This window comes from Desmodus rotundus, chromosome 12 (assembly GCF_022682495.2).
Source record: "Desmodus rotundus isolate HL8 chromosome 12, HLdesRot8A.1, whole genome shotgun sequence".
Classification (NCBI taxonomy): domain Eukaryota; kingdom Metazoa; phylum Chordata; class Mammalia; order Chiroptera; family Phyllostomidae; genus Desmodus; species Desmodus rotundus.
Window position 1 is genome coordinate 15,997,647 of NC_071398.1, and position 14,144 is coordinate 16,011,790.

Consider the following 14,144-nt stretch of genomic DNA (forward strand, 5'->3'; position numbering starts at 1 on the left):
GAAGGCATTTTATCTGGCAGATAATAGAGTATTACGGCCAAACTGAAACCATGAAAAGCAGTGGGTAAACTTCCTTCCCTGTGGAACAGGTAACAAAATGGAGCGACATCGGCAGCCCTCTCATCCCATTTATTAAAGAAACAGTTAGAAAAGATACAACGCAGGAAAAACAACCATCCTTTCACATCAGGTTGAACAAAGCACAGTGATTTCTCCCTTTCACCCCCAACCCCCCACCCCATGTCCCATCCGCATCAGCTTAAATTCTGAGGTTCTGTGATTGGGAGTACCAGTGGAGAGGGAGTTGTATGAGCAATGGAGCCTTGATTCTGGCCTCCTCTAAGTCCCAGAGAAGGCAGCTGCAGGACTAGTCATCAAGTAAAAATTGTATTTGGTGGGTCTTTAAAGTGGTCGCCCACCTCCCTATTCTGTGTTCAAGCCCCCAGGGAAAGGTATGGCAGTAGAGGATGACCAGGTCCAAGCTGCCCAGATCAGAACTGCTGAAGCACGGTCCGTTCACCAATGCCACATTTCTAGAGCAGTGAGCTGATTCTCCAGTGGTGAGCAGGGGGCTGCATATGCATTGGGACCTGCAGGCCAATGTATCCCTGAGGAAAGTCCACAAGAACAATTCAAGAAACTAGTAAGAAACAAGGGGCAGAAAGCTGTGGGACAAAAGCACAGCAGGCTTCCGGAAGGCTGGAGATCCTTTCTCTCGAGGCTAGGATCGTTCCACCTGCTGTAGTCCATGCCCCACAAATAACATTTCACCTTCAATCAAGAAAGAAGCAGAATTTGAAAAAGATGGCTCATTTGAACTTGAGCCCCAGCTATGTACTTCAGACTGTAGCTCCATGTCTACCCTTTTGCCTAAAACACAGCCTCTGCCCAGAACCACGATGCCTGGAAACCAAGGTGGTCCTGGAGAGAAAATGCTATTTAAGGGGGTAACATTCCATTTGGGTACATTGCAGCCATTGGACCCCCTGGTCTGGGGAAAGCAGCTGGGTTTGTGCCAGGGAGACTACCCACTCTAGGAAACGGGACCAAAGTCTTGGCTACAGGGCCATTCATCCTTGGAAAAGTTGTTGGGTTTAGGCCCAGGGTCCCAGTTGGCCTTGCAAAAGGAGCTGGGTTGATACCCACAGGGCCTGCTGGAGAAGAGCCCAGAGGCCCAGGAGCTGACCTGGGGAAAGTAACCTGACCAGGGCCAAGTGGGCCAGTAGACCTTGGGAACGTAGTTGAACTTGGACCTTGTAAGCCGGTGGCCCTTGGGAAGTTAGCTGGGTTGGGTCCTAAAGGCCCAGAGGCTCTTGGGAAAATTGCTGGATTTGAGCCCTGGAGGCCAGCAGACCTCTGGAAGGTAGCTGGGTTTGAAGCCAATGTGCCAGAAGACTGAGAGAAGGCAGCTGGGTTCAGTGCCCCTGAACCTGTCCCCCTTGGAAAGGGATTAGCATTTACTCCCATGGGGCCAGCTGGCCTCGAAAAATGAGCTGAATTAGGGCCTATGGGGCCAGAAGCCCTTGACATGGGAGATGGATTTGGCCCTGGAAGGCCCATTCCCCGAGAGCCAGGACCCGAATTTGGGCCCATGGGACCAGGTATTCTTGCCATGGAAGGTGGGCTTGTGCCCATGTTTCCAGAAGCCTGTGAGAAAGAAGATGAATTTGCTCCTAAAAGACCTGCTGCTCTTAGAATGGGGGCAAGATCCAGGCCTTGAGGGCCAGCCATTCTTAAGTTAAGACCAGATCCTGTGCCCAAGAGGCCACCTGCTCTGGTATCCAGATTAGGGCCTGGGCCCAAGCCAACTGCTCTTGGGTTGGGCCCAAGGCCTGGGCCCAGGTCACTTGCTCTTGGGTTGGGCCCAAGGCCTGGGCCCAGGTCACTTGCTCTTGGGTTGGGCCCAAGGCCTGGGCCTAGGTCACTTGCTCTTGGGTTGGGCCCAAGGCCTGGGCCCAGGTCACTTACTCTTGGGTTGGGCCCAAGGCTGGGCCCTGGAAACATACCTGACCTTGGGGCAGGGTTTGTACCTATGAAGCCTGATCTCAGACTGGGACTTGGTCCAGGGCCCAGGCCAACGGGCCTATTATTGGGAGGACCATTTCCAGAAGTCAAGAGAACACCCGTTCTCAGGTTGGGTGCAGATCCAGGGCCCATGGGGCCGCCACTTCTGGAGTTAGGACCTGTTCCCAGGAGACCACCTGCCCTTGAGTTGGGCATAGGACCTGGCCCTGGGAGACCCCCTAACCTTGGGTTAGACAGAGGCCCTGGGCCTGGAAGAGCCCCTGCTCTAGGGTTTAGAGCTGGGCCTGGGCCCGGGCCCAAGAGGCCACCTGGCCTTGGGAAAGAAACTGCACTTGTGCTAGTGGGATTCATTCCCCTTGGAAAAGAAGCCATGCCTGGGTCACGAGCACCAGCAGGGAAAGGTGCCGGATTTGAAGCCAATGAACCTGATGAAGCTGGAAAAGGAGGAGGGTTCCTTGGAAATGGAGCCAGATTTCCACCAAGAGAACCAGGTGTCATAAGGAGGGAATCTGAGATCATGCCCAGTGGGTGGCCTGTGTTTAGAACAGGACCCCCCTGAGGTCCCAGGGAACTGTCGAGCCGTCCTCGAGGTGGCAGTGGAGCACGAGTCCAAGGAGTTGGCCGCTCTCTGGGGAAAATCCGGGGTTCTTTCATACTTTCTTGGGAACGTTGGTGATAATGGGCTTCGGGCGAGTTTTGAAAAGAATCTTGTTTTTGATGAGTGCTGTCACCAAGTACCGGGTACCAGTCTCGCAGGCACGCTCATCACAGTCCTGCTGCCCAGAAGTGTGTTTGACGAGGACTGCAAAAGGTTTTTCCAGGTGGATGATTTTCCCATACAGGATATGGTGCCCCACGATCAGCACAGGGATTCCCTTTGGCAGAACAAGAACGAGATGCCTGAGGTTCAGGGCAAGATCATAACGCTCACGTGCTTCCTAGAGATGCTCTTAGCAGGCAATACTGCCACCTGCCCTCCCTGGTCTGGCTCTTCCATTGCTGAGCAGCCACAGTGGACGACCCACCCTCGTGCCCTTTTTTGCCCAGGTAAGAGAATTTTCATTTTTAGAAATGTGACCTTTTGAGACTCCTCAAAGCTAATTTGCCCTGCTGCTACAGAGGTGGGGGTAGAATAAGCAGACAGCTTGGCAGATTAGCTAGACCTTGAAAAACCAACCTGAGGGCAGTCCTCACTCTGGGTCCTGGGAGCACCACCTTGGTGTAGCTTGCTTTCCTGAGGCATTAGGCAGGGAAAGAAAAGCCCCCTCACCTCAGTGGTGTAATGTAGGTCTCCCAGGAGGTTTCCAGCTAATCCAGTGCTGTAGCGAGCCTCGATCTCCCCCTGTAGCTCCATCAGCACCCATTCTGCCAGGCCTCCAGCCCCAGCACTGCAAGCAAAGGGCTGGCGGTTACAATATTTTTGTGGGGTGAAGGATGACTAGTGTCCTACACCACCATTCAAGGCCCAAAGGAACTCTGTGTTGAGCACAAGTTCTCGGGAAACTGGGCACTGTTCCGCACTGAACTAGAGATTGAAATGCAAGGATCTGCATGAGAGGTACCTCAGGACCCTGATTCCTCCAGTAAGTAGAAAATCTATATAGCTCTTAAGCATTCAAGCTAAATTAAAAAAGCCTTAAAATGTACTCACCTGGAAACAACAATTTGTACCATGAGCCTTCCGTCTTTAAAAAAGCAACCGAAAATAAGCTGTAGAGGGGAAAAAAAAGGTTTAGGATAATAATGATAGCTCATATTTACTCGTGTATTAGGCACTTACTGCTTTATGTACATTTTATTTCATTCCTCTAACAATTCTGTAAGGTGTAAACTTTAAAAAAACTGATATACAAGATTACTTAAGATCACCAAAGGCAACTACAATGCAAACAGTTAACGATGTATCACAATTGGGTTCAAGATCACAGAGCTACTAGTCAAAAAGACAGAATTTGAACCCAACATATACACTGCACAGCCCACTTTCTCGACCACTATACTAATAATCTGCCTTCCTCAAGGATATTGTTAAGAGCTAGTTCTTTTAGATTTTTTTTTCCCTTGGTTGATAAACTTCGTGCCCACTTTGCTTATCTGGTATTTCAAGGTTCAAAGGACCTCCTTTAACTAAAAGCCTTGAGAACTGAAAAGTCCTTCAGTCAACTTTAATGAAAGGTAAGCTGATTTCTGATGTGACTCTCATCAAATGCTTTTACCATCTTTTGCTCATTGACACTAAAAATAGTGTAGCAAGACACTAAGACTTTTTATACAACAGCACCACCTGGTGGCAAGTTTGTGGTAAACCCATCCTGTACAAGAATGGGTTTACATGGAACACTTTTGCTGGAAACTGGCTTCGCTTGTACCTATCTTTCTGGGAAGGACAGATTCAGCAAGGATCTAAACTACAACTTCTGTGTAAGTCTTTTCAATGAATAGATGGAGCTTAGTGAAAGGTTATTAGTCCAGTGTTTACCAAATGTAGTACAGCAAGTTAGTAGGTATAATTGTGCTCAAATTTAGCAAATAAATTAAAATAGGTTTCTTTACTGATCTGTTAATCTTCATTTTGGGTCTCCAGGGAAGAGTGCACTGCCATCAGACAGACTTAAAAGGACAGCACACTCTCTACTCTTGAGCACCAAACATACTTTGGGAACATGAGGTTGGTCAAATCAACTGGACTTCAAAAATAAATGGCGGCAAATATTTAGTGAATTTTTAGTATGAATCAGATGCTGTGCACAGACATGGGTGGTATCTCTTATCACTGTGACCACTCTGAGATACAATTGTTTGTACGTGGCACACACACAGGCAATGTATGGTAGTACCAGCCTAAGAACCTAGGCCATCTGACTTTATCTACACTGGTTATGACTAGCCAGTTCTGTCCTCCCAGAGGAGAAAACCAAGTTCCAGTGAGAAAGAAAAGGCATCAGGCGGGCACCGCATACACCCAAGAGTTGGTCAGAAGGGCAACAGGGAATCAAGAAGCCACCCTCAAATAAGCTGCACCTTGGGAAGCAGCACCAGCTGTGGGATCACGTAAGAACAGGTAATAAATACACTAGCTCAGGAGGGCACTGGTCTTTTGACAAAGGAGGCCCTCATCGAAAGAACCACCAAAAGCACTTCCAAGGTTTCTTGAAGGAGAAAGAGTAATGATTTAAAATCAAAACCCAAAAGGTTTGACTGGATTCAGAACAATCTGGGTGGGATACACATTGTCATTTGGCTTCTAACTCTGTTTTGAAGTTAATTACTATTAAAATTATTAATTAAAAAACCTGAAAAATCAAAGTGCCACCACAATTTCTAAGAAAAAGGTCCAGGCAGAGCATTATCTTTGTAACAAAAAGCTTCATTTCTCACTGGTCTGAACACTTAATCTGGAATCTTCCAGTTCTGAAATGAAAACAATTCTATATAAGCACTGTTTTATCTCCCATTTTACAGATGAAAACAGGCTTAAAGAAGCTAAAGGTCAAGTAACAACTCACAAAGTGGGACAGCTGGGATGTGAACTCCACGACATGGTCTCTCCGGCTCCCTCTCCTACTGCAACTATATTGGCAAATTTTACACTTCTACTTTAGGGCCTTAAAATATCCTGTCACCTGAATCCTTTTTTTTTTTTCTTGCAACAGTTGCCCTTCGGCAAAGTAGATAGGTATTGAGTATGCCTGTAGAACTCTGATTGCTTTACAATACTAGCCTTTCTCACAGCATCTTTTACAAAATGGCAAGTAAGTAACCTATGCAGGTCTTGTAACTTGCCACCAAAGCAGCTATTACATCTGTGGGGCGGGCAATTAAAAAAGAACAATAAGCCTGTTTATATTACCGTATCTACTTATAGAGGCCATTCTTTGACACTGATTCCTTTTAATCTCCAACAAAATTTATCTTCTGGCTTGTGAATTGTTAGAAGATTACTGTCTTAAAGAGAACAGTCTTATAGTGAATAATTATTTTCATAATGGTAACTGCCCCCAAGATAAAAGTATGGCAGAATAAAGAACATACAACTTTTACTGAAAGGGGCCTTGACTCAATGGTTTAACTTAACCACAAATACTTTTTTTCTAGAGCTAAATAATGTTTTATAAATTGTTTTCATTAGAATCAATTCTTATATTTTAAGCTTTTTAAAGTAAAGGAATGAAGGCTTTAATATCTGCTAGGCCAACAGGTAGCATTTACTGCTCTCTTAATTGGGCCCAGGGACTATTCCTTGTGTTTTGGGATACAGGGAGGAAAGCCATTAGATCTGGATTCTGATTATGCCACGTATCCTATGTATGACAGGTAATTTAACCTTGTTTCAGTTCCCTGCTAATAAACCAGGCATAACAAAGAACCACTTCAAGGAGTTGAGAATTAAATGAGGTTATGAATGTAAAGTGTTCAGCACAGTACCTAGCACATGAAAAAGCCTTTAGGGTCAAGCTACTGATTACCTGGAGGAACGTGGCTTTTTCTTAGTATAGAAATGTCTTCATATTACACTGATTATTATTGTTTTAATGTTTATAATGGAGTAAAACATCCTATAGAAGCAGCGGGTCATCAGAATAAAATCAAGTTCACACACAATGGGAGAACAATTCAAGCATGGTAGTCAGGGTTCACCAGAACTGCTTCAGTTCTTGAGGTTGTTTTCCTCTAAATGATGACTATTTTTGTGTGCCTTTCCACCAAATGAACAATTCAGGAAGTTTGATATACAAATGAATACAGAATCTTTTTATTAGCAGTGTTACTGTGGTTTTGTGACTGAAGGGGATAGTCTAAAAGGGATCTTGTCTGTGGACAGCTTTCCATCAAGTGCTAAAATCCTGTTTATGAATGAGAAGCTTTCCTCCCTCCAAAAGGGGGCTATGGAGGGTAGGTGGAACTGAATGCTTCCAAACTTTTCTTAGTGAAGTGTGTTCAAATACGTGTGTGGATACTATGCATACACGTGGTACTTTCCCATCACATTTTAGGATTCCCATGATGGAGGGAATCAATTACTGGTATTTGCAGACAATGGGTGGAAAAAATGGCTTCAGTCGATCTGAGTTACTCCAGTTTTCTCCATCTTCTGCCACTCTGCAACCCCATCTCAACCCTTCCCCTCTCACTGCTACAGCACCCTACGTTCCCCAAAGCCCCTTCCTTCTAACCGTGCTTGAGGTCTCCCTCAATCGCGGACTCTCCTCCTCCCACCAGCCCCCATTTTCTCCACCCTCTCCCCTTCCCATCCCTTCAGTTTGGGCCACAAACACTTCCTATTTGTAGTCCCGCCCACTTTCTGGGACTTCTCAATCCGCTGCCCCACGCTTCACCAACCTCCACCGAGTTACCCGGACTTTCGCTGGGACATATTGCCAAGCTGTTTAACCCTTTCTCCTACCTCCCTGGGAGACGATTCTTTACACTACCTTACTCCACACCCCCTAGAGTAATGTTCCAAACCGTCACCCTCCTCCAAAGGTTACTCTTAAACTCTTTTCTACCACCCTCATTCTCCAAATCGCTTGTTTCCCTCTAATTCTGAAATACTTCGTTCTTTCCTTGGAAGGACCCCACCCGACTCTTCTCTCATCTCTCACTCAGCCCACAAAAGAACCTGGATCACTTTCCAGTGTTATCTCTTCCTTCCGACCACCCTCCGAAATCAACTCTCAGGAGTCTACCCCCCCCATTAAAAATGTCCCCTCAAACACACCTCACATTCCTACAACCCCCATCCCCAGACTCCCCTTTCTGATATTCCCGCTACCACTTGGGTTCCGGTTCTACCCCGTCCCCATAAACCTCGTGTACTGGGCTTCCCACCCCACCGGGGAAGAGCCCCTTTCCGCACATACCTCGAGGATCCGGCCCGCGCCGCCCCCTTCTCCGTCCTCCGCCCGCGCTCGGCCACCCTTCCGCCCTTCTCCGCTCCGCCCCGCTCGCTCCCCTCCCTCCGCCTTCCGTCTGCACATCGCTCCCTTCCCCCACAATTCCCAGCCTTCCTACTCCCGGGGTACCCCCTATGTCTTCCCACACTGCTGAAAGGCCCTCCCCGCGCCCCTCCTTCTTCCCGATCTCCCCTCCCCCGCCAGCCGCTCCCCGCCCCTCCGCTCGCCATTCTTCTCCCCGAGCCGCGCGCCCCGCTCGGCCCCAGCTTCCTAGCTTCCCGTTCCCTCGCCCCCTCGCCCCCATCCCCAGCTCAGCCCTCGCTCCCCGCGGCCTCCCGCGCCCCCCCCGCCCGCGGCCTGACCTGCAATGGCGGCCGCCGAGCGCGGCGCCGCGCGGCCAACGGGCGACAACCGAACCTCCCGCCGCCGTCGCCGCCGCCGCGAGCACTGCCTGCGCACTTCCGGCCTTGCGCCACGAGCACTTCCGGGGCAGAGCACGCGAGCGCGCGCGCACGTGGGGCCGGGGCGGAGAGAAGCTAGCGCCGGTCCGCGGGTAAGTTGGAGAAGGTGTGTGGGAAGCGGCTCTAAGGAGAGGGCAGTTCGGGGGGCGGGGGTACTTCCTACCCTAAGTCGCAGCCCCTTGGAGCTCGCCGGCTCCGTGTGTCAGGGGCGAGTGGAGGCTACTTTGTACATCCCCGGAGATGGAAGGGGCGGTGGAGACCTCGCGCGCTCCTCGGACGCTCTCTTAGCCGGGCCGGGCCCAACACACCTTTTCTGTTCTCGGGTTCCTAACCTTGAAGGGAGACAGCTGAGGAATGAACCGGACCCGGGCCCTACCGTTGCCGAGTGCGAAGGTTGGCAGCGGAGGTGGAGTGGGAGGGGGAGTTGACAGATGCCAAACCAAGTCCTGTCGCTTTCTTCTTGAGAAGCTCTCAGTTCTGCTGCCCCATCAACCCCACCTTCGCTGCTATAGTTTGAGTCTGTAATTAGTACACTTATCATGCAATAGAGTTAGGGAGTGGTGCTTGCTAAAACGCAGATTCCTGATGGCTTCCCCCCACACCCAGAAATTGGAATTCTGGAGCTATGTTGTAAAGACCCGAATCCTGCAGTTTTAACAACCATTTTTTTTCGAGGGAATTTTGATGCAGGAGTTGTGCAGACCTGACTTTGAGAGACTGGTTTAGGCTGTCAGCATTTCTTGCCTCTTTAGGGTGGTGGTGGTGGTTACCCTCCTCTTGGCCCTCGGAGAAACCTCACACCCCAAATAAAAAGAACAACCTTAGTTCTGCTTGGACTACAGCCGGTCAGCTCCATGTGTCTTCCTTTGTTCAAGTTCACACTCTCATTAGAGAATGAGATTATTTTCAATCTTTTGCTCTAAGATCAGTTTTAGATTCTCACCCCTCTTTCCTCATACTACTTCAGCAGTTGTCAGGATTGTTAGAAGTCTGGGTGATGCTCTGTATGTTGACTTTTTAGACTCTTTTGCAGAAGAATCTTGAGCTTCTTGAGTTTGCCTAATAGAGGCTTGCATGGGGCATCAAAATACCATTACTTAGATACTTAGAAATGAACTTCAGGGAAATATAGTTGGAGTCTTCCATCCAGAGCAGTGATACTAAGGAACAATACATATGGCATCCAGCAGTTAACATTTATCAAAAATTACTCTTTTTTTTCCCCCCTCCTTTAGGAATGGGTGAATTTAAGGTCCATCGAGTTCGCTTCTTTAATTATGTTCCATCAGGGATCCGCTGTGTGGCTTACAATAACCAGTCAAACAGATTGGCTGTTTCAAGAACAGATGGTACCGTGGAAATTTATAACTTGTCAGCAAACTACTTTCAGGAGAAAGTAAGTCATTTAGGAGCCTGATTTGGTATTTCTGAGGTTAATTTTCTTAAGTTAATTCTGTAAAAATTATGTCTTTTATAGTCAAAGAGATCAAAAGGAAGTGACTCTCTGTACCCTCTCTCTCGAGTTATTTCGAACTACGTAACATCTGTAGCATGCTATTTCTTGTCTGACTTTCTTGATGAGAGAAGCTTAGAGTTTTGATCTGTGTAATGTTGGTTAGAAAGGTCCTACCTAGGAATTGGGGCAGCTCACCGTCACTTAGAAGCTGAGGTTTGCTGGTTCTTTGGGGCACAAGAAGAGGAACTGTTGAGACCGTTGATTTACATCAGTCTGCACACCATTGCAGCTTTGGTAACGTAGCATTTCCTGCTGGCGGTATCCGTACCTATTTCATTGGCAATTCAGAAATAGTTATGAAACATTTTCATATCAGAAACTCTGGTGATAAGATAGCAGGAAGAGGGATTTCTAAGTTCCTCTGTCTGAGAGAATGTAGACTGACATGCCTATATGTTGAGAGTAAGGGAGTTTTTAAATTAGGTAAAAACCGTGTTGGATGTATGCAAAGGGCTGTTATAGCAGCATTCGTTTTCAAAGGCACTGATTACTCATTTCAGATGCAACATCTAATTCAGTTCACATTTATTGAGTGCCTTACATGCCCTGGGCGCCATGATATAAAAGGATAGATGAGTAAATGAGTGAATTTAGTGTCCAGCAGCCTAGTACTTGGAATGTATGCCCTCTGTAAAAGTTTCTAATGAATGAGGAGCAAGCATTAGGCATTAAAACAAATGTCAGAGGCCCTTCCATCAAGGAGCTTAAAGTCCAGGGGGAAAAAGATGAATACACAGTTTCCAGACACTGTCATAAGTTTTATATGAAGCTATGCACAGGTGTGCTCTTAGTGGAGAGATGCCGTACTCTAATGAGGTGGCCTTAGGAATCTTGGAAAAGGGTTGACTTATTGAACTGACCCCTGAAGAACTAACAGGAGGTAAAAAACTACTGGTCACCACAGCTGGGTCCCATCCTGTAGTGTGAAAGGCATGCTGTGGTTCATGCTTGTTACATCCTGGGTTTTTCTTGTCACTATGATAACTAATTGCATACTACTTTGTTCATTTGTTTAATGTCTTCTTCACTGAACTTATAACTTTGTGGAAACAGGGACCATGTCAGTGATGTTCGTGGATGGACATACTCCCGCACTCAGCAGGTGTCTGGTACAAGCCACTGCCGAGTCAGGGTTTATTGAATAAATTAAGTCAACCATGTCTTACTTAGTGTCTCTCATTCTCTCTGTTTTTTCAACAATTAATTCAGTCAAGTCTGCTTTTTTCATATTTGCTACTATTTAAGATTACTTAGGTCTCTTAATCACTCCCAGAACAACAAAAAAAATGTATCTGTTATTAGAGTGGAAAGAATAGGGACTAGGAATAGTGAGACCAACATTCTCTTCATGTCGTTGACTTTGGCCCCTTGGGCAAGTCACTTAACCCACAAGTACTCTGGCCCTTTCAGATTCAGGTAGGAAAAATTATATCTATGTAGTTTCTTTTGTGTCAGGCAAATATAAGAGAACAATGCCTTGATAGGTATGGAACTTTTTGAAGGCTAAGAAATCACTTAGAAATGAGACTTGAATGAAAAACTGGAGTGAACTGCATTAGTTTATCTAATTTTTATTTTTTAACAGCTTTTTATAGGTAAAATTGACGCAACGAGCAGCATATATTTAAAAAGTATATATGTTGATAACTTTTGACATATGTATACACCTTTGAAACCATCACACAATCAATATAGTACACTGATTTTTATAAAGTTAGATACAATCAAATACAATGGGATAGAAACTTTATTCTACTGAAAAGCTTTTCCAGAATAAGTCCTAGTAAAAGAAACAAAACCAGCTGTGGAAATAAAAATGTAAACCTGGAAAAAAAATGAAAATGTCAGTAGAAATGATCTTCTGGTAGCACAAAACCCCACACTTTTTCTAGGGAAGCATTTTGTTTTTCACCATGTTGCCCGTGACCACTCAGTGCTGATGGCTGGGGAACCCATGGTGGGCTGAGAAGTTATGGTGTTTCTGTAGTTTTTCCCAGGTCATGAGTCTCGAGCTACAGAAGCTCTGTGTTGGGCAAAAGGACAGCGACTCTTCAGTGCTGGACTCAACGGAGAGATTATCGAGTATGATTTGCAGGCATTAAACATCAAGTATTCTATGGATGCCTTTGGAGGACCCATTTGGAGCATGGCTGCCAGCCCCAGTGGCTCTCAGCTTTTGGTCAGTAAGCAACTATTGGTCATTTAAACCAAGACTTCTCTTGTGCCCACTTAAACTTCTTCCCCGCATTTCATAGGATGGTAAATTAAAGTTATATTATAGCATATAGTGACTCTAATCTGAGCTGGATTCCAGCAACCCCAGTATAAGGTTGGAGTTGATACTGCTGATTAAAAATCCCTTGTCTTTGCCCTGGCTGTTGTCGCAAAGTTGGTTGCAGCATTATCCTGTAAACTGGAAGGTCAAGGTCGTGGGTTCATTTCCTGTCAGGGCATATGCCTAGGCTGTGGGTTTGGTCCCTGGTCAGGGTGCATTCGAGAGGCAATGGATCAGTGTTTCTCACATCGATGTTTCTCTCCCTTCCTGTCCCCTTTCTGAAAACGGTAAGCGTGTCCTCAGGTGAGGGTAAATAAAGCGATTAAAAAAAAACTCTCGTTCTTTTGCATCCTTTCTGCTCTGCTTTGGACCTTGTTTATTTATTTATAAAATGAGAGGGTTAATTTGATTTCCCAAGCTTTGTTCTTTGGAATTGAGAGCTGTAGAAACTTTTTTGTTTAGTTGTGCTTCAGAATACAGCGTATTAAATCCTTTTGTAGATGCACGATGCACTAGATGTATATTTGAAGTTCTGAGGTCCTTCCACCAGTTAATCTGTGCAAGTATGTTTTACCACAGTGTTTCTCAAAATTGTTTGAGCACGGACCGATAAAACTACTCCCCCCCAACCATTAATATTAGAATGATGCTTTCAGAGATTTAATTTTCTTTGATAAGACTATGATTCTCTTTTAATTTGCATTAATTTGTGCAATATCTCGGTAAGTCTCTGTTTAGGTGATAGAGTTAATAGGTCTTTTATTTAGGCCACTGGTCTCTAGCAGAGATGTGCTGTGAAATCCCGCTTTTCTATTTTATGTCCTGTGCAGGAATTGGGTCACTAATTAGCCTGCTTTCTCGTTAGGACATGAAGGCTGGAAGAATACACTATCAGTTTCTTGGTGCCAGTCCTTTTTCTCTCTCACCAACTATTTTTCAGAGCAAGTGATCAGTTTAGGAAGGAATGTATGTATTTGTAAATATATATGTCTAGTTAAAAGTATAAAATGCTTATCTTCTGTATTTTCTACCTCCTTTCCCCTAATAGGTTGGTTGTGAGGATGGATCTGTGAAACTATTTCAAATCATCCCAGACAAGATCCAGTTTGAAAGAAATTTTGATCGGCAGAAAAGTAAGGGTCATTTCTGGTGGGGCAGTGAATAGCCTTAACGAGTATTTGTGTTTCTGTGTCACTGGGGCTGGAATATTTGCCCACAGGCCCAGGTAATGTTTTATCCATAAAACTTTGTGTTTCAAAAGAAGGTGGCAGGCCTGACTCGGGCTCAGGGCCATAGCGTGCTGACTCCTTACGGAGAAAACAGTAACTATCCCGTGTGTCCTCTGTGCCCATTAGTAATATTTATGCTCTGCTACTCAGACTTATATGTTGGTCGTTTTTAAATATCTTGAGGTGTTCTTTTTAAATTACAAAGGTGCTATATTGCTTGTTAAAATTTTCATATATTTAGCCAAGTATAAAAGAGAAAATACCTCATTTCACAATGTAGACAACACTTTGGGATGATCTTCTAGACTTTTGTGTATTCATGTAGACAGAGGCGCAGGGAGCGCTCGTATCTGTTTGCAGCTTTCTTTCTCTCGTTGCGTCGCAGGCACCTGGCCGCCACGCCAGTCTGCACGGCACGGCGTTGCATTTCATGGTGCTCCACAGTTTATTTAGCCAAATTCCTGCTGATGGATAGTAATTTCTTTTTTACTACTGCAACCAGTAGTGCAGTGAGTATTTTTATGTACGTGTTTTTGGGTACTCATGAAAGTATTTTTCTTTGATTAATTCCCAGTACAATTACTGGGCCAAATATGTACATTTTCATTTGTTAGGTCACTGCCAGATCACCTTTCAACAGGTTGTGCTTATTTACACTCTCATCAACCATTTATACATTATTAAAGTTATTATCAAATACTTCATTACAGATCCCAGGGCAGAGTTGTTCCTCATTTGTTACAA

At 45.6% G+C, this 14,144-nt stretch overlaps 3 protein-coding genes across 4 annotated transcripts in view; 1 reads left to right on the forward strand and 2 right to left on the reverse strand.

The window, feature by feature from the left end:
• Window positions 1-749: 749 nt before the first annotated feature.
• On the reverse strand, window positions 750-2,679 carry DERPC (DERPC proline and glycine rich nuclear protein). The gene has a single exon (XM_045191768.3). It carries the CDS (start codon window positions 2,677-2,679, stop codon window positions 940-942), a length of 1,740 nt encoding a protein of 579 aa, XP_045047703.2. The 3' UTR covers window positions 750-939.
• Window positions 2,676-8,355, reverse strand: CHTF8 (chromosome transmission fidelity factor 8). Its single transcript, XM_053914513.2, has 4 exons — window positions 8,282-8,355; window positions 3,677-3,735; window positions 3,296-3,413; window positions 2,676-2,900 (listed from the first exon to the last, which is right to left on the reverse strand). The coding sequence occupies exons 2-4, from the start codon at window positions 3,697-3,699 to the stop codon at window positions 2,676-2,678; spliced, it is 366 nt and encodes a 121-aa protein (XP_053770488.1). The 5' UTR covers window positions 3,700-3,735; window positions 8,282-8,355.
• A 41-nt stretch (window positions 8,356-8,396) lies between these two features.
• UTP4 (UTP4 small subunit processome component) overlaps window positions 8,397-14,144 on the forward strand; it is a 29,622-nt gene continuing 23,874 nt past the window's right edge. Inside the window, exons 1-4 of one of the 2 annotated variants that reach the window (XM_024556160.3) lie at window positions 8,397-8,472; window positions 9,616-9,776; window positions 11,884-12,075; window positions 13,220-13,304. In XM_024556160.3, the coding sequence (XP_024411928.1) occupies window positions 9,618-9,776; window positions 11,884-12,075; window positions 13,220-13,304 (436 nt within the window). In that variant the 5' untranslated portion in view covers window positions 8,397-8,472; window positions 9,616-9,617. Of the gene's footprint in view, window positions 8,473-8,647; window positions 8,774-9,615; window positions 9,777-11,883; window positions 12,076-13,219; window positions 13,305-14,144 lie in introns of those variants that run through there. The other variant, XM_045191902.3, reaches the window with a different exon arrangement.

What these genes read in the sequence shown, in the direction of transcription:
- DERPC (XM_045191768.3), bottom strand. Translation starts at nt 2,679, where the DNA reads ATGAAAGAACCCCGGATTTTCCCCAGAGAGCGGCCAACTCCTTGGACT.
- CHTF8 (XM_053914513.2), bottom strand. Translation starts at nt 3,699, where the DNA reads ATGGTACAAATTGTTGTTTCCAG. An exon ending in GTACAAATTGTTGTTTCCAG is followed by an intron (nt 3,414 to 3,676) that starts GTGAGTACATTT and finishes CTTTGCTTGCAG; the next exon opens with TGCTGGGGCTGGAGGCCTGG. An exon ending in ACCTACATTACACCACTGAG is followed by an intron (nt 2,901 to 3,295) that starts GTGAGGGGGCTT and finishes GTTCTGCCAAAG; the next exon opens with GGAATCCCTGTGCTGATCGT.